The sequence below is a fragment of the Heloderma suspectum genome, chromosome 4, assembly GCF_057233095.1.
Source record: "Heloderma suspectum isolate Gila_16-S chromosome 4, 16-S_ref, whole genome shotgun sequence".
Lineage (NCBI taxonomy): Eukaryota > Metazoa > Chordata > Lepidosauria > Squamata > Helodermatidae > Heloderma > Heloderma suspectum.
Genome location: NC_139461.1, coordinates 223,410,793 through 223,436,701, shown reverse-complemented (window position 1 = coordinate 223,436,701; position 25,909 = coordinate 223,410,793). Strand labels below are relative to the sequence as shown.

At 44.0% G+C, this 25,909-nt stretch overlaps 1 protein-coding gene across 7 annotated transcripts in view; it reads right to left on the bottom strand.

Moving 5' to 3' along the window:
- Positions 1 to 25,909, bottom strand: part of FYB2 (FYN binding protein 2) — a 58,161-nt gene that overhangs the window by 13,811 nt on the left and 18,441 nt on the right. For all 7 annotated transcript variants that reach the window (XM_084852395.1, XM_084852391.1, XM_084852396.1 and 4 more), the window contains 9 exons: positions 24,469 to 24,563; positions 22,898 to 22,929; positions 21,270 to 21,298; positions 11,049 to 11,133; positions 9,843 to 9,969; positions 6,828 to 6,960; positions 6,665 to 6,705; positions 3,575 to 3,644; positions 2,263 to 2,355 (listed from right to left, as the gene is read on the bottom strand). In XM_084852395.1, the coding sequence (XP_084708521.1) occupies positions 2,263 to 2,355; positions 3,575 to 3,644; positions 6,665 to 6,705; positions 6,828 to 6,960; positions 9,843 to 9,969; positions 11,049 to 11,133; positions 21,270 to 21,298; positions 22,898 to 22,929; positions 24,469 to 24,563 (705 nt within the window). The remainder of the gene's footprint in view (positions 1 to 2,262; positions 2,356 to 3,574; positions 3,645 to 6,664; positions 6,706 to 6,827; positions 6,961 to 9,842; positions 9,970 to 11,048; positions 11,134 to 21,269; positions 21,299 to 22,897; positions 22,930 to 24,468; positions 24,564 to 25,909) is intronic.

The following is a 25,909-nucleotide window of genomic DNA, read 5'->3' as shown; positions in this document are numbered from 1 at the left end:
TCTTAATCTATGTAAAGATTTACGTAGACTATGACGGCGAAAATAAAGGGGAACGCAAATAGTGTAGTGGGCGCTATTTGCGTCCCCTTTTGATTCACCGTTTTAGCCTATGTAAAGATTTACGTAGGCTAAAATGGTGAATCAAAAAGGGACGCAAATAGCACCCGCTACGCTATTTGCGTTCCCCTTTATTTTCGCTGTCATAGTCTACGTAAATATTTACGTAGATTAAGACGGCCAAAAAGAAGAAACACAAATGGCGGCGGCCATAGCCGCCGCCATTTGTGTACGCATTTTTTTTTTTACCCAGAGCCCTCTGCGGCCTGAAATCCGGGAGGAGGAATGGAGCGCCTCCCCCCCCCGGCCAGGATTCCGGCGGGAGGGACGGAACGCCTCCCCCCCCCCATCAACATAATCCGCGAAAGGTAAGTCACTTTCGTACATCCCTAGTTATTTCTGTGGGCATTCAGAGAGCAAGCTTCATTCAGCACAATGGGAGGAAGCACTCCTTGACTGGGGTCAGGGTGAAAGGCACACCCCTGGGCAGGGCTAGCATACCCAGGGTCAATGCGGGGGTTGGGGGGCACAGCAACTATACCAGGGAGAACCTGACTTGAGGAAAAGAATCGGTCTTCAAGAAAATCTGGGTTTTCCCTGATAAGCTCCGGGGTGGCTGCAGGATGGCCACAACATCATCTATCCCTCACAACCTCAATACACTGCCAGCTTGGAGTAAAACGCTGGTGGAAACACCCCCCTGGAGTTCCTTGGTCAGGGATGGATACACTTAGGTTTCTGGTGAGCCCACTGTCTCTTCCTTAAATTCATACGCAGCTGGCTGGACTCAGAGAGGGAAGACAACCAGGAAAATCTTTCCTTTAGAAACCCGAAGGAACCTTAAAGTTTCAAGTCTGCACATGTTAGACTATATACCATAGAATAAATTGTAGACTATGTACCAGGAAAGGAATAGCTGAGCAGTGTGGCTTAGATTCTTTAGGTAGTATCCAATTATTTAATTATGTATTTATTTACAACATTTGTATACCATTCCACATCTAGACAAATTTCGGAGCGGTGAACAATAAAAGATAAAAAGATAAAAGAATGAAACTCCATATTAAGAATTGTTATTAGACACGAGCACTCATGTAAATTACATTGCTCTAGTGCAAGCAACCTCTAGGGTGATGTCAATAGCACTTATTGGTGCAATGGATTTTCCGGGGAAACCCACCACACCAGCAAATGCTATTGGCATTGTGCTAGAGGTTGCTTACATTAGCGTAACATAATTTACATTAGCACTACCGGCAAATTGGATACTGGCACTCTCTACCATTCCTATCGCATTCCTATTGCCACTCTAATCCCAACCTACATGCCCTCCCGCATGAAGCCAGAGACTATGACCATTTCCACATGAGGCTTTTCTTGCACATTTGTGATTGGTCACTCATAGAAATTTGCAGGTCCTTTACATGACGTCGTCAACCTCCAAGGCATCTCCCACACTTTCTGACTTCATCCCGGTTTTATTGGGAATAATAAGGTAATAAATAATCCACTTTAATGCCTGTGTGAAATTGCACAGTTCTGCTATACCACAGTGTCATCTAGTGGCTGTATAATGAAACATGTAGAACTTGCAGACAAAGAAAGTCTTCGGGGGGGAAAGCCTGTGTCAGCCCATGTAAGGAGCCAATCGTAATCCCTCAAAGAATCTGGAAGTAGAAGCCCCAGTAAGTTGTGGGATAAAAAGCTTGGTATGGAGAAGCCCTATGTCATGACCACACCATATGTGAGGTACAGATGTTGCAGCAGCAAGACTGAAAACAGCAATTAAGTGATGATTCCACCCCTCTCCTTTTCATTATGAGAGCTATGAAGTGTTTGTTCACCTTCTCATTTCCTTTCACCTGGCTCAACTTTCAATGCTTCCAGTCCACGGCCTTTCTTCTCCCATACTCCCATCCTTTACACCCAAAATAGATGGGAGGGAAGTCAGTAACCCAATAAGAACTACCACCTAGCCCATCCTAAAGTTTTGTCCAAAGCTCTTTCATTGTTGTTCCATTACACCTCAATGACAAAGATGCCATTCCTGTATGAGAATTTTATAAAAGATTAGAAGGTTTGGCCTTCACAGTATTGTGATCTACATTACGATATCCCAATGTTCCATAACTTTCACAGCTGGGTGAAGTGATTTACTTTAAGTCAACCAACAGCTGCCCTTTATCCCAAAAATAAATTACATACCGGAAATTCTCTTTGAAGTGTGCATTTTTCATTTTGAATTTTCCTTTCTTGAAAAATTTTCCAAAACCCTTTAGTTTTTCTACTTTGACATCACTAAGTAAAGAAAAAGATAAATCATCAGATTAAAAAGAGAAATGGAAAGTTATGGACATTCACCCTTTATCATCATTTGAGGAAGTGAAATTGGCAGTAACATTAGGACTGGCAAAGGAAAATAATTCTGAATGCAATGCATAAACTAACTTCTGAAATTCAGCACCACAAGGGATAATAATTGCCACTAGTTTAGGAGGTCTTTAAAAAGGATTACACAAATCTGTAGCTCATAGTTCTAAATGGAAAATCCATGTTCAGAGACAGACCATTTTTGAGTACTAGATGCAAGCAAGAAAAATAAAAACAATTAAATTTGTATTCTGCCTTTCCACCAAATAGTGCTATCTGTAATAGACAAGGGAACAATAAACACATAAAAACTGGTTGGTAAAACATCAATACAAATCATCAATAAACCTGATGAGCAAACAAATGGAGACATATTTACAGGGTGCTTCCAGACAGATGGTTCCTGGGTCTACCAATAAAAAGTCATTGTAAAGGAGGAAAAGCTGCACAGATTTTTTGTGGAAATAAAAAAAGAAGGAAGCAGCAACAGGAAAACATAAGAGAGAGAGAGAGATGTGGAAGATGATGTTATCTGGACTCCCCATGAAATTCCATGAATGAGGCAAGACTTATAAAACCACAGGCCTGTCTAAAAGTACCTTTGTCTGTTGGCAGAGGGTCACAGAGAAGAGATTAGATGGGCTTCCCTTGGCAAAGAATTCTGTATTACAGAGCTTGGGAACAGACACCAAGAAGGCCCTTGCTCGAGTCTTTGTCTATGTGTGATTTCTATCTTGCTCTGCTTGTGAACTTCCCAAGAGGCATCTGACTGGCCATGGTGGGCTGTGACGTGGGCAGGCAGCCATTTTGAATAGTAAATGCCTGGCTGCAGTTTGTCATGCTGTGTGAACCTGAGGGCCATGGGTTATGTGAAGGTTGTTGCTTAACACTTGCATAACCCACACTTAAAACAGTTCTCTGTTTAAGTTCACTGTTTTTGATCATGCAAACAGAGTCAATGTGTCAGTGTTACAGGTATGTGTATCATGCAGGACTAATAATCAAGGAGACATGATTGCCCACAGTTCCCTGTTGAGTGTGCCCATAGTGAAAACTCCAGGTTTTCCTCTTCATAATGTGGAAAAGGCAAAGGCACCTAGTCAATTAAAAGGCAACTTAATATGAGATAATGACAAGAGACACTCACTCTGACTTCGCTGAATTATAGCCTTCACTTTGAACATCCTCATATGTTTCTTCATAGGTATCATCTGAAACTTAATGCACAATAACAGTTATCTTTGGAACCAATGGCATCATTCTGCTTGACAGAACTGCTTCCATTAGCAGAACTGGCACACCCTTGAAATCCATTTTGGAGGGCTGGGAAATTCACTGGAGCAGGTTCTGGGGTGGCACAGAGGACTGCAGGGCAGTGGGGAGAAGAGACAGAAAAAGTCCCACTATGCTAGTGGATATCTGCTAGCATGACATTAGATTGAACCCAATGCCAAGAATTTAGATTTCTAATAAAGAAAGTTAAATGTTTAGGGAAGCTGCAATAATAGCAACAATATCAGACCTGCCATAAAGTATTTATTGTATTTCATTATTAACATAGCATAAGCATTTCTTTGGAGCATCCACCAGAAACCCCAGAGTCAGCACTACGTTGTTTGGGTAACAGTGGGCAAACTAAACCATTAACTAGACCTCCAAACTTCAAGAGAAGTTTAAAATGAGGAGCACTAACAACCAGAGTGATGGGCTAATAGGGAACACACAGAACTTAAGGTGTCAATGAACTGAACAGAAGGGTGAGGGGAGAGAGCCATGGATGCTTATTGCTATATGTACCATCAGCTGGGAGGGAGGTTTCTTTTATTGTTAAACAGCCATCTAAAAACATCTTTCAATACATAAACAACAACAAAAAAAACCCCAGTGTGTGGAATATAAATGAACACAGACACGTTTTCTACATAACTATCTATCACAAGAATAAATGTATTAACAGTCTACTATGTTTTTGTAAAATCTATGACATACTGGGTTATAAAAACAAGCCTGAGGGTGTTTAGCATTCTTGTGTACATTAAACTCTTGCTTTTATATTTATTTTATTGCTCATTACATTTATATCCTGCCTTTCCTTCAAGGAGCTCATGGTGGCATAAATGGCCATCCTCCCCATTTTTATCCTCCCCACAAACCTGTGAAGTAGGTTAGGTGGAAAGTTGGTGACTGGCCTAAAGTCACTCAATGAGTTTAACAGCTGAGTGGGGATTAGAACCTGGGTCTCTCCAGTCCCTAGTCTGACACTCTAATAAGAAAAGAAATAGCAGTGAACACACACACACACACACACACACACACACATTTTATTTTAAAGAGAAATGTGAAAAAGAAGAATCAGATGAATTTCAAATTCACAGCATCTTACAAGTAGAAATACCCATATGTTCATTCCAAATAAAAGTAAGGAGCCATTGGAAGGCCAATAAACACTAAATTATTCAATCTAGAAGCCCCTACATGTTAAATGAGCTGTACCTCTATGGTATGTGTGTTAAAAACATGAACTTGTTTTAATAAGCTTTGCTAATACTATACAGCCCATATATTCCTTGCTCAAACATCTATAAAATAACTGAACCAGAAGAGCAGATTAAAAACTATCACTGTTCCTGCAGTGAAACTCTAACATAAAATTACATTGAACACAGGGATGACCGTGAGTTCAGCCGTTGCACATGGAATTGCTACTATTAAGTATTATTGTGGGCAAATCAGTTTCTCATAAAAGGGTCATTTTTCCTTTGACAGTATGAGTATGGTGATAACTGCTGGACATTTTAAGTGTGGTTGCTCCTCATAAGAAAGAGGAGGGCAGACAACTATCCCTGCTCCGCCACAAAGCTTACAAGGTGACCGTGGGCAGAATAACCTAACAAAATGAGGGGGTGGGGTGAGGGAGAACAATGCATGCTACCCTGAGCTCCTTTGAGGAATGGGGGTAGGGGATAAAGACCAAGCAAGTACAATAACAAATAGCTAAAGAAACAAATATATCCCCATAAGATGGATGCACAGGCCATCTTAGGTGTCTGAACAAAGGCATAGCTAGATTCAGAAAGAAGGTGGGAGGCACGGAAGGGACCCCAGAGAACCCAGTGTGCATCTTATCAGAAACATGTGAACATGCCTCTGGTTTTGAAGGCCTATCATAGCAACGCCATGCAGGCTCTACAGCGGCCTACTCCAATCTGGTGGCCTCCAGATGTGTTGGACTGCATCTGCCAGAGCTCTCAGCCAGCGTGGCCAACGGTCCAGATCTGTTGGACTGCAAAGCTGGTTGGGAATGCTGGGCGTTGCTGTCCAACACATCTGGAGGACACCAGGTTGGGGCAGGCTTCTCTACAGTTTCACTGGGTGAAGAAGAATCCCCTATTCCTAGACCCATTTGTCCTGTTGCATAAGAAAACAGCCCTTGTCAGTTCTTATGAGGTAGCACCACAGTGGCAAGATTCTCCCCTGACCTTCACACACATATGCATGGATTGTATATTAAGTAGGTTGGCAGAAAGGCCTGCTCCTTTCCGGTAAACTACACATACATCTGAAGATGGCTTATGTCAGTAACTGTTACTATAACCCTTAAAGTTAGAAAAGTAGGAATACTAGCAGTAGTATCCCCACGTTAGAGAAGGAGAGCACAGCTGAAGCTAGAGTTGGTTCATGGCTGAACTGAGATTTGTATCAGGATGTCCAGTTCATTCCTTATTTATGTTATTTATTTTATTTCTATACTGCTCCACATCTAGACAGATTATGGAGTGGTGGAATCTTAGCCACTGTATTACATTCCACTCTTAGCCACTGTTTTCAATGTTCAAGAGAGTTTTATTAAATGTATCAGAATTATGAGATGTTTGGCCAAAAATCCAAAGTCAAAACAAGCTCAGGGAACCTCAGATAGCCCTGACACAGATAATACCAGAGTTACACATACATTGGACGTAAGTAAGCCTGTGAAATTGTTCAGATAACAATTATGCAAATTACGCAGATAACAGTTCCTCTCCAACTGGTCATATGAAGTTGAGGGCTTATGCTGTGGGCAGATATGCCAACTTGTGTGTCCTTTCTAATGGTTTGGAAAGCAGAGAGAATTCATTGGGAGCTCAGCACACGTTTACAAGAATAAGACTAGCTTCATATAGGTCCTCTCCATAGGCATGCATTTGCTCTACTCTGTTTTTTTTTTTTTATAGAAACATGTTACTTTCACACTTACAAGGGTCTGAAGTGAATGAGCTGTAGGCCTCAGAGGCTTGACTAGAATAGAAAATATTCGAAAGAGTCATTTCAAATGTATGCTTCAGATTTTAAAAAACAATTTCAATTTTTCAAAGCTTCAGTCTACATATAGTGACTTTTTTTTCCTGTGGAGCACTCACAGTTCTCTCTGTAGTCCTTCCACATCATCATACATTTCCTCCACAGGTTGCACTAATTTTGCAGCTCTTGGACCCAGGCTTGCTTCCTCTTCATCTACTTTCAAGGTTTTCAGGCACACGTAACCATCTGAAACTGGAGCAGAATTCCCCTTTACAAAGTCTCCTGAATCTATACAAAGGAATAAAATGCCTGAACTGATTTAGGGTGCAATCCTATGCATGTTTAGACAGAAAAAAGACAAGCTGTAGGACTTTTTTTCTGTCTAAACAGGCATAGGATTGCACCCTTAAAGCTCTGATTTATGCTGAAGTCAAAGCCCAGAATTCAGCAAATCTGAGGGAAAGCTCGCAGGAGGGGGTCAGCCTCTCTGTGCATGCCTCCTCAAAACCCATTGCACTGTCTACAGCTAGTCAATATTTTCGGTCATTATATTGTCTTCCAATCATCCAAAGCCTGGCTGCCATTCCAAAAGCGGCACTTGCAGCGGTCTGTTGAAAGCCAGTCTCAGCAGAGCTGAGCGCCAAACTACACATTCTTCAAATCATGCAGAGCAGAGCTATGCGTAACTGGCTTATTTTTACCTCAAGGTAGGTATGAGTGGCCCCAATTTGGGGTGTGACCTTGGCACTGGTGGGGTGGGAGGTGTGATTTAAGCTTTTTGCTTCCATTTGCATCCCAAAATTCCACACATGGAGGGGGGAGGGTGAAAAAAGGGAAAAAATTTCTATTGGAATCAATGAAGACATTTCCCCCCCCTTTTTTTAACCCTCCCACAGGGGGAGGGGAATGGAATTTCTGGATGCAAATGAGTGTCTGTGTGTGTGTGTGTGTGTGTGTGTTTGTGTGTGTAGGTTAAACTCTCCTCTTGCAGTACACTATGTTTCCAATCTGAATTGGGGCCATGCGCAATTGCAGAAGAGTAGGGGAGACAGGCATAGCTCAGTTATGCGTGATTAAAGGAGCATTTAGTTTGACCCTTAGCAGCATGTATACAACCAACTTGCTAAAAGGAAATGCAGCTGATTAACTTGGCACATGCTGATCTCTCTCTTTTCTCCATATCCCCCCACCCCCACACACACCACCAAGATTGTCAGGCCCTCAGAAACATAAAGGCATATTCTAAGCCCATACAAAATAAATTCAAACTACCTGGATAGCACCCACACAGTACCTTAGGCTCCCATGACAGACTAAACCAGGCAGGTAAGAAATAGCCCAAGCAGTCAGAATAACCAAGTCTCAAGGAATTTTGTTTTCAATGTGATGTTAACATATATATTTTTAATGTATCATTTCTCTTCAAATGATGAAGCATATATAGGCCTATATTGCAGAAATTGTTCAAAAGGGCGATTTGGGCAGGCTCTCAAGAAATAGCTGCAACAAAAATACAACCAGGATGGAAGATGTGTGGATTGGACACAAGAGAGGTGAATTTATTATGCCAAAAAAATTGTGCAGAAAGACAGCTATCCTTTTCCAAGTTTTTGAAACTGAAGGTGTTGGGTTGCAAAAGATGGCTACTTTTAAGCAAAGTATTGGAAGCCAGGATAGTTTCATAGTGTCCATTCAAGGGGGAAAACACACACTCTATGAATGCCTTTTCATACCGCTCTTCTGTATTCACTAAGATTCACATTCGGCCCCTGAGCATTCTAACCCTAACCACAAAGCCAACAAGCACATTCTATTTTCTCTCTGCTATCATATAAACCCTGCTGAGGCAGACTAATGGCTTTCGGTGGGAATCACAAATGCATCTAAAGTTGAATTAGGCTGTAACACAGCAGTGTTTAGACTCGGAAGAGAAGGAACAGCATGAAATGAGCCCAGCTTCCAGCTTGAAAGCACCAGGAGGTTCTTTTGTATTTGAAAGCGAAACAGGTGACATTAGCAAAGCTGTCAGAGAGGAGATTCACAAACAGCACACGTGTCATCAGGAAATTAAAGGAAGTACAGACTTTTGCCAATAAAATCCCCAAACCTGAAAGAAAGAGAGAGAGAGAGCTCAGCGAGTGACAAGACAACTTCAAATCTTTGCACAGCAGGCCTCTGGAATAATTTAGAAAACAAGATCTGGTTCTATTCTTAGCTATCATCCAAACCTGATGGCTAAGATAACCAAATCCTTCATTTATGGGTGTTTTTTTTTTAACAAGTTCTGGGTTCTTCTCAGACTGTTCTCACAATAGTTATTCTTATACGGTACTTTGGATTGTTCAAAGTGTTTCATGTGCATTATCTAACTATGATCCTTACAACAACTTTGAGTCAGTATTCTTATTCCCATATTGCAGATGGAGGAACTGAGGCCAAGGATGAGTGGCTTACTGAAGAGTACCTAGTGAGTTCATGCTAGGGATGTCTTCAGTGTGAAATTCGTTTGGGTCACATTTCAATGAGAACTTACCAAATTCGTATTCTCAGACATAAACTAGAATGCAGTCTGCCACCCCAAATCCACACATTTCCAAAATGTGCACACAGAAATATGTTGCGCACAAAAAGTTCATATACTAAATGTACACAAAACCAATACTCAGTGGGGGTAAATGCACACATTTACAAGAGTGCACATGAAAATGTGTACATTTGGAAAAATGTGTACAAAAATAAGATTTTTAAAACATGTGCATGAAAATGTGTACAAATGTTCATGCGGACTAAAAACAAAGTGCAATTCAATGAGGAATTGGGACAGAATTTAGCATTAAAAAAAATGAAAACCTAGGCAAAAATCAAGCTTGACACATTTGCCCATCCCTAATTCATGGTAAAAGAGAAATTTCAACCAGGGACTTCCTGATCTGTAGTTCTGTAGATGTGGCTCTTCACCACATGACACCAACTCTTACCATTGTATAGATGTACTAATCACAGACATAAACTTCTCAACCATTGTCTCGATTTGTGACTTGTCAAGAGAGGTTATGGATGCAGCCCTACACACACTTGTCTGGGAGTAAGCCCCACTGAACTCAAGAGTAAAGCAACAGCAAGAAGATACTTACACTTTCCATAGTTTTCTAGCCCTGTTCCAGGGAATGACTGTGTTGTGTCCTCTTGAGGCATGTACTTCTCACCTCTATGCTCCCCAATGATGTTAGGTTTAGTGAGTATACCTCCATAGCCACTGATCTAATAGCAAACATTTTGATACTCAGGTTAAAGCCCTTTCAAAACATTCCTTGCCCAATTCATGCTATACCAAGGAACAACTTAACGGTGTTCCATTATGGAACTCAAGGTGGCTTAAATGGGATTCCCAGTGGTCTCCCATCCAGGAGCTCACCATGCCCAGATCTACTTAGCATCAGCAAGGTAGCTGCATCATGAGCCTTCAGCCCAAACACAGCATGGAATTCTTTCCATAGAAGACAACATCAACACTTTTAAGACTGAAATCTTATACACACTTCCTAAGAGTAAATTCCATGAAAACCTGATGGGACTTCTGAGTAGATATGCATAGCATTGTGCTGCATGCCATATTTCTTTCACAAGCAGGAACCAAGGGATAGGGACAAGGCAACAGATGAATATAAGACATGAAAAGATGGAGGAAAGTAAATAGAGACATTTTATGCGGTACTAGTTATAAAAATACTTCAGGGGTGTGCGCCAGGGGAAGGAGCTATAGCTCAGTGCTAGAGTATATACTTTGCACTCAGAAGGTCCCAAACCCTTGGTATTTCCAGTTAAAAAGAATTATTCTGTAGCATTAGTGAGTAAGTAGGCAGCAGTTCTCCAGGTCTCAGGCATAATATATAGCACTCTACTAGATGGATCATTTGTCTCCATGCAAGGCAGCTTCATGTGGGTATATATTCCCACCAGAAAATCAATGCTAGTTTAGACTAGTCCCCACCTGAGATGTCACCATGGCCATTGGTACTGATGTCCACGATGCTCTGGAGCATGCATTTCTGAGAGTACCCAGTAGACTAGGCAGTTGAAGTTTGAGGGAGTGACCCCAATATCAGTGGACTAAGAGAGGTTCCCTACTGAAGGCTATTGCTGTACAAAACACTGGTGTTGGGGACTTTCTTTCAGCTGCCCTGATTCTTCTGGTGCTCACCAAAGAAGGTCACTATTTCCACTGAAAACTTATATAGCTGTTTAACCAGATGTTTGTCATGTAGAAGTAATTCTTAGGAAATGAGAACCATCATTCAATATTCCCTCGTTTTCCATAATATTTCTCTACTTAAATGTACCTTGACTATTTCTTTAGCTTGTTGCTGTGTTGGCAACTCATGATTCCAAAGTGGACTTGTCAATTTTGTATCCTCTGTTTCAGTGCTGAAATGTTAACGGATAAACAAGTTATCATGTCACAGTGTTGTAAAGATATTATGGAGGCTCACATATACAGATTCCAAATATGTGTGAATTGATATTATTGTAGGTAGCTGTCAGGGTGGACACTGAGCCCATAGAATCCCAGAGTAGTTCTGATTCTGAGGAAGAGCAGTCGCTCCTGGGAGAGGAGCGCGCTCCTCTTTCCCAGGGCCAACAGCTGACGGAGATTCCTCCCACCAGCATTCCTAGATTAGATAGCAGTCCAGGGAGCGACCGAGTGCGGGAAGTAGACTTGGTGGACGCGCAACGCCGACGCAGAGAGTGGCGCCAAATGGAGGGCACAGAAAGGAGGCGTAGTGCCTGGTTGGTGCGCAAACAACAGCTGCGCCCAGAGGATCCAAGGGAAAAGGGGAGGGACTCTCCCTAGTCCTTAAGTTCAGGGGTCTGCCAGTAATTCCCTTTCAAACGGGGACCAACTGTTCCAACTTAGGGCATAGGTACTCTGCTGCTCAGAACTAGTTGCTACCTGTAGAGTTGTTAAGTTGTAAAAGAAGAATAAAGCTCTGAAAGGAATCCCTTTGTCTGTGTCTGGACTTGGCTACTGGATTAGACTGAGAGAGGCCTCCAAGGAGCCCTTGACAGTAGCTTTGGAATAAGGCTACACATATATTCAAAATCCTATTAAATCCAATAGACATATAACCCTGTTTAGTGATTTTGTCACTGGGTTGCTAAACAGGGGAATTGTCAAGAGTTCTACATCTTCACCAGAGCACCTGTGCATTAGGATTACACATTCATCTTTGAGTTGTCTGAACAACTGCATATTTTGTTTGAACTGCAATGCTGTATTGTTGTTTGTTTTTGAGGCAGTACACCACTGGGCTGTATTTTATTTATTGTTGCAGTAGCTCCTCCCCTTCTGTTGGACCTTGCTTTCCCTCACACACTTCTTCATTTTCAGTGTCAGATTATTACAGAGAAGAAGCCAGGCCAACATGGATGCCTAACAGAACAAAACTTCATTGCAAGGCACAATCTAGAACAGCAGCTTAGTTGGCTGCCTCAGTTGGAATAGCAACATAACAGCTAGACTTTCCATCACATTTAGTGACCTGGCTCAAGCCACCATGTCTGGATAGTCACCACAGTGATAGGACAATAGTGAAAGAGTATATGGTAGCCTGCAACAACCAAAAAGGAAAACATCTACTCAGCAGGGATCCCTGCTGGCTTTTCCAGGGATACCCAGTGAGCCTACAGAGTTCATCTTGGTCTTTGTGCAAAACCTTCCCCGTTCACAATGGTGTTTGGGCAGGTCTAAGCATAATCTACCACACCCAGTGAGGCAGCCCCAGAGTTGAAGTGAATAACAGAAAATCCTTTTACACATCAGCTTAAACCTTTGTTTTAAATGGGACTTGCTTGCTTAAGCTTTATCAAACTGAAATTGAATTCAGGTAAGACAGAAATACTTTTGACTGGGGATATGTCCAATTTGGAAACAGGTATTTAACTTGTATTGGTGGCATGCCCTTGGAAGATCCTAGCTTGCAGCTTGAGGATGCTGCTGGATCCAGTGCTATGCCTGGCTTCATAGATGGTGCCAGCCAGGGGATCGTTTACCAGACTTTTCCTTGAGAGGAATAACCTCACCAGAGTGATTCATTCCTCAGTCATACCTACTTTAGACTACTGTAAGGAGCTCTACGTGGGTATGCTTTTGAAATTTTCCAGAAACTACAACTGGTTCTAAATTCAGTCTGCATGAAGCAGAGAAGACCAGCTTTGCAACAACTTAATTGTCTTCCAGGTGGCCCCAGAAGTTTAATGTGGCTCAGTGGTAAAACACCTGCTTTGCATGCAGAGGGTTTCCCACCTGTTTCCCACCTCCCGGCTGAGCAGAGCAGAGCAGAGCAGAGCAAGCTGCTCCAGCTGGTCCAGGGACTACAGAAGCAAGCAAGCTCCCAGAGAGTGAGCGACCAGAGCGAGCAGACAGGGGGAGCAAACAGGAGTTGGCCAGGGGAGTTGCAGTGGTAGAAGAGACAAAGGAGACAAAGGAGACAGAGGCTAAGAGGTAAGTGGGCTGCAGGAAGCCCAGGGGGCTGCCCTTTATCCTTCTGCGTGGCTGTGAGCTCACCAGGTGCTTCTGAGAGCTCCAACTGAATTGGGTGTGTGGCCTGAGTACTCTCAGCAGCTGAGTGGGCGGGAAGCTTCAGTCTGTTTCCCGCCTCCCAGCTAGGGATGCACGAAAGTCACTTACCTGGACTTGCAGCTTGCTTCGCGGTGGGGGGGAGGTGCTTCGCTGCTCCCTCCGAAGTTCAGGCCGGGGGTGGGAGGCTTCCCGCCTTGCCCGGCCAAAATTCAGGCCGGGGGGGAGGCTTCCCGCCTCGCCCGGCCGAAATTCAGGCCGGGGAGAAGCGCCCCGTCTCCCCGGCTGAGAACTTCAAAAGAAAAAAAAAACACACCCCTGTGATAGGCTACGTAACGATTAACGTAGCCTATCACGGCTAGATCTGCAAAGTCAGCCGTGATAGGCTATGTTAATTGTCACGTAGCCTATCACGGGTGACTTTGGAAAAAAAAAAGCACGTATGCAAATGGCGGCCCCCATAGGGAGCCGCCATTCGCGTTCCTTATTTGGTCCCTGTAGTCTACGTAAAGATTTACGTAGACTATGGCGAAAATAAGGGCAACGCTATTACAACCTTTGGAGGACTGAATGCGTTGGCACTCGGCCCCCCGAAGTTTCGGGGAGAAATTCTCCCCCATCCCTACTCCCAGCTGAGCAGAGCAGAGTAGAGCAGAGCAAGCTGCTCCAGCTGGTCCAGGGACTACAGAAGCAAACAAGCTCCCAGAGAACGAGCGACCAGAGCGAGCAAACAGGGGGAGCAAACAGGAGTTGGCCAGGGGAGTTCGGCATGGGAGGTCAAGGGGGAGGCCCCTAACATTTTTTTCATTTTATTTTATTTTTTAACTAACTTTTTTTCATTTATTTGTCTTGTAACACACACTTCCACACCAGAGGGACTCTGCTTTTAACCACTACTAAGTAGAGGAGCAGGCACAGGCTAGTCTAAAACAATCACAAAGCTAGACACAAAAAGGGAAAAGAGGCAATGGAAGGACAGGACTCTCCAGTGGTGGTGACCTGCAAGGTGTGTGCAATGTTTGTTTTCTTGCCTGAGAACAACATGGCCTACACCTGCAACAAGTGCAAGTTGATCATGCTGCTGAAAGAAAAAGTAAGTGGACTGGAGCGGCGACTGTCGACCCTTGGGGGAATAAGAGAATATGAAGAGTTCTTGGACAGAATGGTGGAACTACAGCAGCAAAGTGAAGACCAGAAGCTTGAAGAGCAACAGCTAGGGATGGCGGAGAATTTCTCCCCGAAACTTCGGGGGGCCGAGCGCCAATGTGTTCGGCCCCCCGAACAAGTTTCGGGGAGAAATTCTTCGCACCCCCCCGCACCCCGCACCTCCCCCGGGACGGGACTTACCTTTGGCGAATGTCCCTCCCGGCGGCGGGTCCGGCCGGCGGTTTGTCGGGTCTTCGTCCGGGGCAGGAGCGGCAGCCGGTCTTTCGACCGGCTGCCGCCGCCGCCATTCCAATAAATAATAAAAAAAAAACGCCCCCGTGATAGGCTACGTGACGATTAACGTAGCCTATCCCAGCTAGATTTGCAAAGTCAGCCGTGATAGGCTACGTAAATCGTCACGTAGCCTATCACGGGTGACTTTAAAAAAAAAAAAAACCACGTACGGCTAATGGCGGCCCCCATAGGGAGCCGCCATTCGCGTTCCTTATTTGGTCGCTGTAGTGTACATAAAGATTACGTAGACTACGGCGAAAATAAGGGCAACGCTATTTGCGTTGCCCTTATTTTCGCCGTAGTCTACGTAAAGATTTACGTAGACTACAGCGACCAAATAAGGAACGCAAATGGCGGCTCCCTATGGGGGCCGCCATTTGCGTACGCACTTTTTTTTTTTTTTAAGTCACCTGTGATAGGCTACGTGACGATTTACGTAACCTATCACGGCTGACTTTGCAGATCTAGCCGTGATAGGCTACGTTAATCGTCACGTAGCCTATCACGGGGGCGTTGTTTTTTTAAAAAAACTTTTAATTTCGCGGCCGGGCGAGGCGAGGCGCCTCCTCCCCGGCCTGAATTTCGGCCGGGCGAGGCGGGAAGCCTCCCCCCCCCGGCCTGAACTTCGCGGGGGGAGCAGCGAAGCGCCTCCCCCCCACTGCGAAAAGCTGCGAGACCAGGTAAGTGACTTTCGTGCACCCCTAGCAACAGCAAGATGAGGCAGTGGAAAATGCTGAGGTGAAGAAAAATGGAGTAGAGGATACTCCTTGGAAAAGGGTGACAGTTAGGAGAAGAAGAACTAGACGCCACTCTGCACCAGTGGAAGCAGTGGAGCAGTGGAACCGATTCCAGGTACTTGCGGATGTGACTGGAGGACAGCCTGCAGAGGAAGAATCACAAGGGACCCTACATGAGAGTGAGCAAGAGGCTGAAGGTCAGTCAAACAGAGACGATGAAACCCAGACCTACAACAAGAAGAAGAGAAGAGTGGTAGTAGTGGGAGACTCCTTGCTGCGTGGGATCGAGACCCAAGTATGTCATGAAGACCTGTGGACTTGCCAGGTATGTTGTCTCCCGGGAGGACAGATTAGAGACGTGACTGAAAGGTTGCCTGCACTCATAAAGCCCACTGACAGGTATCCGTTTCTTCTCATCCATGTGGGAACAAATGATACCGCCAAGCGGAGCTACGAAGAGATCACGTCAGACTTTGAAGCTTTGGGAAGGAAACTCAAGAACTTTGGGGCCCAGATAGTTTTCTCATCCATCCTTCCAGTAGTTAGAAGAGGGATAGAAAGGGAACAAAATATACTCCTGGTAAATGACTGGCTACAAAGGTGGTGCCGAGGAGAGAGATTTGGATTCTTGGACCATGGGCTATACTTCCTGGAAGATGGGCTGTTGGCAAGGGACGGTCACAAAGGATGGGAAGAATGTGTTTGGCCACAGCATGAAGAATTTCATCAGGAGGGCTTTAAACTGCATCCTACAGGGAAGGGAGATGTAATGTTGGGGGTAACAGTGGACGTAGATGCATGCACTGCAACAGAGAGAACAGCTCTGATAGCGCCCAATAATAGTTCTTAGACACATGTAGGAAGAAAACCAGACTATGAAGCACATGGTCTTCGATGTCTATATACTAATGCCCAGAGTATGGGAAACAAACAGAACGAACTTGAACTCTTAATACAGGAGGGAAATTATGACTTGATAGGTATAACTGAGACTTGGTGGGATGACTCTCATGACTGGAATACAGCAATTGAAGGATATAACTTGTTCAAAAAGAACAGGAGGAACAGAAAGGGAGGTGGGGTTGCACTGTATGTGAAAAATACATATCTCTGCACAGAAATACAGGAGAATGAGCTTGGTAGCCCCATCGAGAGCATTTGGATCAAAATAAATGGATCAAAGAATAAAAGGAACCTGGTGGTTGGAGTCTACTACTGGCCACCTAATCAAGGAGAAGACGAGGATGAAACTTTTGAAAAGCAAATAGCCAATGTTTCAAGGAAGCATGATGTAGTAGTAATGGGGGACTTCAATTTCCCTGATATTTGTTGGGAGACAAATTCTGCAAAACATGGCCCCTCCAGGAAATTCCTGACTTGTGTGGCCGATAACTTCCTCCTACAAAAAGTAGAGGAAGGAACTAGAGGATCGGCTATCCTGGACTTGATCCTAACCAGCAAAGATGACTTAGTGGATAAAGTAGCAGTTACAGGAACTCTGGGGGAAAGCGACCATGCTGTACTTCAGTTCTTGGTTCTAAGGGAGGCAAAAGCCGAGTGTAGTCAAACGTGTACCCTGGATTTTAGGAAAACTGATTTTAATAAACTCAGAACAATGATCAGTAAGGTCCCATGGCAAGCGATGCTAACGAGAAAAGGAGTCCAAGATGGGTGGGAGCTTTTAAAAAAGGAAATTCTCAAGGCACAATTACAAACAATTCCAACAAGAAGAAAAGGTGGAAGACAACAGAAGAAGCCAATGTGGCTTCACAAAAAGCTTAGGGATGACCTGAAAACAAAAAAGGACACATATAGGAAGTGGAAAGAAGGCCAAGTAACAAAGGAAGAGTACAGGCAGGTAGCACAGAATTGCAGGGATGATGTCAGGAAGGCTAAAGCTGAGAATGAGCTGAGGTGAGCGAGGGATGCTAAAAACAACAAAAAGGCTTTCTTCAGCTACGTGCATAGTAAAAGGCAGAGGAAAGAAATGGTGGTTCAGCTATTAAATAAGGATGGCAAAACGATAACAGATGACAAAGAAAAGGCAGAGGTGCTCAATTCCTACTTTGGCTCAGTCTTCTCCCAAAAGAGGGTCTATAACCCCCCTGGCAAAGGCAAAGTACAGGCTGAAGGGGCAGGATTGCAGCTTGAGATCGATAGGCATATGGTCAAGGAACACCTAATGACTTTGAATGAGTTCAAACCTCCAGGGCCAGATGAACTGCATCCTAGAGTAATAAAGGAACTGGCAGAAGAACTCTCAGAACCGCTGTCTATTGTCTTTGAGAAATCATGGAGGACGGGGGAAGTGCCAGATGACTGGAGGAGGGTGAATGTTGTCCCTATCTTCAAAAAGGGTAAAAAGGAGGAACCTGGGAACTACAGACCAGTCAGTCTGACATCAATCCCTGGGAAAATTCTGGAGCAGATGATAAAGCAATCCATCTGGAAGCACCTTGACAACAATGCAGTGATGACTCGAAGCCAACATGGATTTGTCAAAAACAAGTCCTGCCAGACAAATCTGATCTCATTTTTTGATCAAGTAACCTCCCTTGTAGACTGTGGGAATGCTGTAGACATCATATACCTCAACTTCAGCAAAGCTTTCGACAAAGTGCCCCATGATATCCTGAATTCCTGATGAGCAAACTAGCTCAAAGTGGGCTAGATGAAACAACGATCCGGTGGATCCACAGTTGGCTACAGAATCGGACTCAAAGAGTGCTTATCAGTGGGACCTTCTCAAGCTGGGGAGAGGTAACGAGTGGGGTACCGCAGGGCTCAGTCCTGGGCCCAGTGCTCTTCAACATTTTTATTAATGACTTGGAGGAGGAGGTGCAGGGAATGCTGATCAATTTGCAGATGACACAAAATTGGGCGGGATAGCTAATACTTTGGAAGACAGAAACCAAATTCAAAGTAATCTGGATAGACTGGAGCGCTGGGCAGAAAACAACAGAATGACATTTAACAGGGAGAAATGCCAAGTTCTGCACCTAGGAAAAAGAAACCAAATGCACAGTTACAAGATGGGGGATACTTGGCTCAATAACACTACAAGCGAGAAGGATCTTGGAATTGTTGTCGATCACAAGCTGAATATGAGCCAACAATGTGATGTGGCTGCAAAAAAGGCCAATGCTATTTTGGGCTGCATTAATAGAAGCATAGCTTCCAAATCCCGGGAAGTACTAGTTCCCCTCTACTCAGCACTGGTTAGGCCTCATCTGGAGTACTGTGTCCAGTTCTGGGCACCACACTTTAAGAAGGATGCAGACAAACTGGAGAGGGTTCAGAGGAGGGCAACAAAGATGATCAGGGGACTGGAAACAAAGCCCTATGAGGAGAGACTGAAAGAACTGGGCATGTTTAGCCTTGAGAAGAGAAGACTGAGGGGAGATATGATAGCGCTCTTCAAGTACTTGAAAGGTTGTCACAGAGAGGAAGGCCAGGATCTCTTCTCAGTCATCCCAGAGTGCAGGACAGGGAATAATGGGCTCAAGTTACAGGAAGCCAGATTCTGGCTGAACATCAGGAAAAAATTCCTGACTGTTAGAGCAATACGACAATGGAACCAATTACCTGGGGAGGTGGTGGGCTCTCCCACACTGGAGGCCTTCAAGATGAGGCTGGACAGCCATCTGTCAGGGATGCTCTGACTTGGATTCCTGCATTGAGCAGGGGGTTGGGCTCGATGGCCTTGTAGGCCCCTTCCAACCCTACTATTCTATGATTCTATAGGGTCCCAGGTTCAGTCCCCAGCATCTCCAGTTAGGGCTGGAAAAATTCCTGCCTGAAACCCTGGAGAGCTGCTGCCAGCCAGTGTCGACAATACTGGACTAGATGGACCAATGGTCTGACTTAATATAAGGCAGTTTCCTATGTTCCTAAAGTGCTGGATTTGACCATTAAAGCCCTAAACATTCTGGGCTCAGGATACTTTAGGGACCGCTTGCTCCCGTATGAACCTATTCACGTGTTGAGATCTGCCAGTGAGGCTCTGCTTCTGAAGAATAGACAGAGTTTTCCCTACAGTGGCACCGAAGCTGCCATTTTCCGCCCGGGAAGATTTGCTTCAACTCCTTCCTAAGGGCTTTTAGATGCCAGGGGAAGTGGACCTCTTCTGGAAGGCTCTTGGGTTGCCCTGCTAATTAATTTTTATAGGATGTTTTTAAAATGAAGTATATGATAAGTTTCATTAAATACTTTAGAGACTTTTAGTTGAAAGGAGGGCTAACGGAAAACGTCTTAAACAACATCCATACTATCTATAGAATTCACAGTATTTTGTGGTATTCATTCTGGAAAGTATCCATTTTTTTCTTCCACATTTTGGCAAGTGTTAATGACAGGTCTGCTATTGTAACTAAGCCATATGTACTTGCACATTTGTCATCTACTACTCAGAGAAGTCTTTAACTCTGTGTGCTTGCCTTCTGAACATCTACCTTGGAAGTTGTGGTGGAGTTGCTATAATTTTCAGGATGGCATTGTTCCAGTGCTTCAGTAGTGAAACTAGGAGATATATGCAATAACTGAACAGTTTTCTGAATCATCACCAGAATTTATGTCAGGAGTGGGCAATCTGTGGCCCATTGGCTGCATGTGGGCCACCATCCTCTTCTGTGCCCCCCCCCCCGCACCACTGAAATTGACTATACTGCACTGGAGGCAACAACAAAAAATCTCATTTTCAAGCTTCTTATTTTCAAGCTTTTAAGGATCTGTAGAGATTTAACCACCAAATTTCGGTGGCAGGAGAGGACCCCATGGGGGAGGGGGGTCCAGAGGTTGGAAAGTGGCACCTGACACCCCCCCCCTCCAAAGTTGTCTACCCCTGATCTATGTCAACACGAGCATGAAGACGTCACCATATGGACTATGAAATGGCTTCTGCAGCAGTTTTATTCTGCCTTGGTCATCTTCAGGAGGCATAACTCCCTGATAGTGCAATATGGTTGAGCAACACCGTATAGCATAGTGAAACTATAGATCAGATGCTCTGACAAATAGCATCTTTCAGAGGACTACAAAATAGCATCCTTTTATGTCTGCTGAAAGTTCTTTCATTCTAGTATTAACCAGTGTGCTTTGACTAACAGGATTCATTTTAATCTTTATAATGCTCCAGATTTACAATGGATGAACCAGTTCTTTGACAGAATGAGGATGAAATCCGTTTAAAGTTTTAAAACAAAATCAAGACTCCCATAGATTTCGCACTCCTTTAATCTGCCTACCTTGTGTCTGCACATTTGATGATGTACTCAGTAAAGACACTTCCAGATGTTGCCAGCCATGCCCCAGCAAGGAAGTTATGAAAGCCTAACCTCTCATAAAGGCTTCTGCTCCAAAAGTGAATGGTCTCTTCTGCTGGGCCTTCTGGCATGTCTCTTAAAGAGACAGAACCTAACGACCTTCACTAGTTTTGTGCAATGTATGCAGATTCTGCTAGTATGCAAAAACAAGCAATTATTAGCAAAGAGATCAGCAGGATGCCTGGATTGCTGGCTGAGTCACAGAAGTACTGTGATTCCTGGAGAAACCCGAAAAGGCTAGTGGCCTTTCAAGAAATTAGTGATGAACGATAGTGGGAGTGTTGCAAAGCATTACCTTGATGGATAAAAAACAAAATAGTTTAATGATACTTACTTCAGTCCCAAGTTCTAACTTTGTACACATCTGCAGATAAATATTTCATTATTCACTTAGCAGCACTTCAAACGCAAAAATAAAAATTGGTCACTCTAGATATCTTACTTTATTTATGAAGACAAAATTGAAACTCCAGAAATAACACTTACCTAGGGGTAGCGATAAGACAATTTTGTTTCTATACAAAACACAAAGAAGAAAGTCAAGTCAATGAGAAAATACATTGTTGTTTGTCTTGAAGAAACATATTTACTTAAGAAATATATTGGTCTACATCTGTGTTTCATGTCCCTAATATGAGACATGGCCAGAATCCAAAGAGGCCACTAAATCAGAAAGAGGTCCCATGGGTGCACAGAAGTACACATGCATGCCAATTTTTCCTTCTGGCCTAGGTAGGTCACCGACACCGAATGCACAGGCACTCCAGAAGGCATGCACATCTTCCAGAGCAGTTTTTCATGTACTGAGAAAGGAGGTGGGCTGGTGAGAAAAGTATGGCTGAGAACTAGAGTAGCCAGGTGTCCTACTTTACGGAGGACCATCCTCTATTTGAAGGGCTGCCAGTGGATTCTGTTTGGAGGGCTGTCCAGCCCAAGCCCAGTTTAAAGATAAAGAACTATCAGAAAGAAGAGCTGGGCCTCGAAGTTGCCCATCAACAGCACCTGGACAGCAGACTGAGCGAGGCACATGGTTCACCTGGTCACAAGTCCTCCACACTATGGTGAGATGTACACTATGGTGAGATGTACAGTATTTCTATTTAAACTGTAATAATTATTTCTAAATTTGCATTTATATGTATAAATTAGCTTATGCAAATTGGTGTTCTCCTTGTTGGTATTCCATTATTGGCAATTCATAAGTGGCCATCCTACTGTGTGCAAGACAGGGCCTTCGAATCCCAGACCACATTTTTCTTTTCTGTATATGGAGGCATGTGGCCAGGTCTGTTATTCAACAAATGCTATGCCCATAGCACAGAGTTTGAGTTCTGCACTAAGCGTCTCATTCTGTGGTGAGTAGAAATGTGCACATCTAAGTAGACTCGGGCAAAGTTTGCATAACATGTCCACATATATATGTAGGGATGGTGGAGAATTCCGCCATGGACTCCAGTGAGGCTGGATTCTTTAGAATCCAGCCCCCAGAGTCCGTGGTGGAATAGCCTCCCCCCTGCCACCCTGTGGAATCCCCCCAGGATGGACCTACCTGGTGGCAGATGCGGCGGCGGCCCTGGCGGTGATGAAGCGGTGGCGGCGGCAGCTGCCGGGCTGCTGCAGCCGCAAATGGCGGCCATCGTAGCAGCCACCATTTGCATCCCTACGCTATCCCGTGATAGGCTACATATATATTTATGTAGCCTATCATGGCTAAAGCAGGGACGCAAATGGCATAGGGAAATTTAAATTGCTATAATTTAAATAGAAGTACAATGCATGCCGCCATACCAGAGAAGAATATGACCAAGTGGCCTGTGTGCCTGTTCAGCCTGCTGCCCAGGTGCTAACCACTGATGGGTAACTTTAAGGTTCCTGCTTTCCCTTCTTGTAGTTATTTATCTTTAAACTGGACTTGGACAGGACTTTGAAAGCCCTTCGACTAGAGGACTATCCTCTGTAAAATAGGACACACAGCCACCGTAGCTCAGATGTAATGCCAAACCATGTGAACAAGGCTTGTACTCACACAGTCCCTATTTCTCCTCCATTCATGTGCTTCAATTTTCCTACCTCACTCCTAATATAACAGCAAACCACAGTCTGAGAACACGTACCTTGGAATCTTCTTTTGTTCCAACCTTGGAAGCTAGAATGAAGGTTTTGTATGAATTAATATATTCCCCCTGCTGTTTCATTTATCCTTTACTATAAAGCCATAACAAAGCCACTAATGATAATATGCGGTTTGAGTGACAATGCTATGTTGGTCTACATTTTCCACCTGGGCTTCTTTTGACTATGCAGCCATCTTACAATTCCACTGCAGGATAGTGTGCCATAAGTAGCGACCCTGTCCCAGATTTTATTTTTTTAAAAAAAAAGTCTACAGACTCGAGATGTCATGCATTACTTGTGCAATTAGAAGTTCAGTTTATTGCCACTTGCATCCAAAACCATGATAACTGATGGTCTAGAAATTAGTGCAAGTTAAAACTTTAAGCGATAACCTGGGCCACTTCTACATGGCACCACTTTGACCCCTCCACCCCATTGCAACTGTGCAGCAATGCAGCTTAGAATCACCATGCCCTGTGTTACACTCATGATGTACTGTGCACTTTCCTAAGAGACTCTCTGTGACCCTTTTTGGTTTTTTGCCATTATACCGAAATGCACAGCTGTGCAATCCTGTGAGTATGGGGGTGAAACACTTCAGTAGCTGTTTTGTATTTGAGGGGCTCTGCTGTGTCTTTCTGACCCTGTTTTAGGTAAAAATTGGGTATTTTGTGCTCATTCATTTCCGTAGCATCAGTTTCTCAGTTTCCCAGCCCGAGACTCTCGCAATGGTTCGCACTCACAAGCGTGAGCACTACGTGCCTAGCCATCACTCCAAAATGGTGGCCAGAGTGATGTTGTTCCTCCCCCAAGACCCCCCTCCAGCCCATTGTGTACTGAGTCCAAAAGCAACTGTTGAAAAGATATGAAGCTGCAAAAATGTGCGAAAGTGTGATTAAAAAGATGAAAACGTCCCTCTGTGCCTCTGTAACTGCGCAGCTGTGAAGGGATGGGGGAGCAAAGGGGCATCACAGAGTGATGCAGGCACTACGCACACCTACAACACACCTACTGTAAGATGCAAAGTCCGTTCGGGGAAGGAACGCAACCATGGGGGAACCTGCAGCAACCCCCAAAATCGCAGTAAAATGACTCCTTGGAACTCTGCTTTTTCTGGGCAAAAACCACAGATGGCTGTGAAGTCGAGAGTGTGTCATCTTTTACAAGGGACTTTGACTTGCACCCACCCCAGTGTAAATGGGGCCCTGCACATCTTCCATACAGGCACAAAAATAAGATAAAAAGCTATATATGGGAGGGGTAACAAGGAAAGGCTAAGGAACCAAGGTGACAGATATGGACAAAAAAGTGATAAAGAATTCCACACATGGCAAACAAACAGCATTCAGACATTTAACTGTCAAGTTACTTCTTGCAAGATAGACATATTCTCTTTAAATACTCAGGGATGATTAAAAAAAATGTTAGGTTAACTACCTTGTTAAGACAACACTGCACTGCAACACTAACCAAATTCACCCATGCTGCAAACTGATGAACCTCAGTAGTGTCTGCACATCTAAGATACGCCATACAGCCTGCATGCATGAAGCAAACAGATAAGACTCACAATGTGTAAGTTTTTGCGCTGAGATCATGGAGCTCTCTGGTTGTTTTAGGTAGGAAATCGTTTCTTCATATGTGTTCAATCCTTCCGTTTCAGTACTAAGAGAAATGGGGAGGGGACAGCATTTATTGTCTAAAACACCTTGTGGAAAAGAAGAATTAAAATATCTCTGTAGAGATGCCTTCCTCCAAGTGGTATACACAGGGCACCTATCCATGCATTGGCCAGGATGAATCCTGCTTAGCTTCAGACACAGAACTGTTATCAGATGTTTCCAGACTGTTCCAGGGCTCAGAATGGTGTGTGGGTGTGTGGGTGTGTGTGTGTGTGTAAAACATAGAGAAAACATCCAAGCTGTGCAACCCAGATATCTTACATTAATTTGGAAGTGGGCCTTAATTACAGTGCCTATACCACCCTGTACATAAAGGCAATACCAGGCAGTTGGGGAAATGGTTGGCAGAATGGGAGGCAGGTGCAGCAGGAGGTATTGAGACAGCAGCTGTCCAATGGGGCAGCCCTGGATGGTTCTGGGAATGCTCCAGGGAAGGGTGTGGACAGGAGGACTTCAGTGACTAGGGAAGATACAACCCACCCACCCCCCCCCCGGTGTGAGGCCATGGGCTTAGGTTTACCTCCTCCAATCACTTGGCAAGAGCTATTTTGCTAACATACTATTAACAAATGCTAACAAAATGACAACATCCCTTAGTCCACACACCATTCAGTAACATGCTTTTAATAGCATTCTATTAAACTAAATAATAACAATTACCCACCTTCCCCAAGGGGGAACATCCCACCCAAATGTTATTTCATCAAGCTGGGAATGCATTTGTCAGTCAATTCCTCCCTAAATTATCTCAAAAGCTGGACTTGACAGAAGCCACACTTGTCATGAACAGATCCCAAATCATGTCGTTCAGCTAGTTTATCAGCGAACCAGCATTACCAACATGTCCTTGTACTGCGTAAGTATTATAGTTATATATTAACAGATGTTGACCTGGACTGGAGATGGCAGGAAGCCAAGTATTCAGTTGATGCATACTTACAATATTCCATGAAACATTTGCCTTTTTTTTTGGTTTTAAAAAGATACTCTGATGGACAACAAAACTTTATCTGATGTATACATTAACTCAGTTACATAAGAACAATCCTAGAAAAATTGACCAGCTGTGAAATAACAATTTGGGATTAGCTTCCACCCAGCCCAGCATCATTAGGGTTTCGGTTCCTCTCTTTTTTTCCAGCTTAGTTCTGCTAGTTGAAGCAGCTCTCCCAAAACTACAGGAGGATCTTGCAGTTAAGCCTCCTTTCCCTGGTTTACTCAACAGCTTACACATCTTGCTGAAGTGATAGGACCAGACTTGATTTACACACTGACACATTTATCTGCTTATCGCAGTACCAGATATCCAAGACACACTGGTGCACAGAG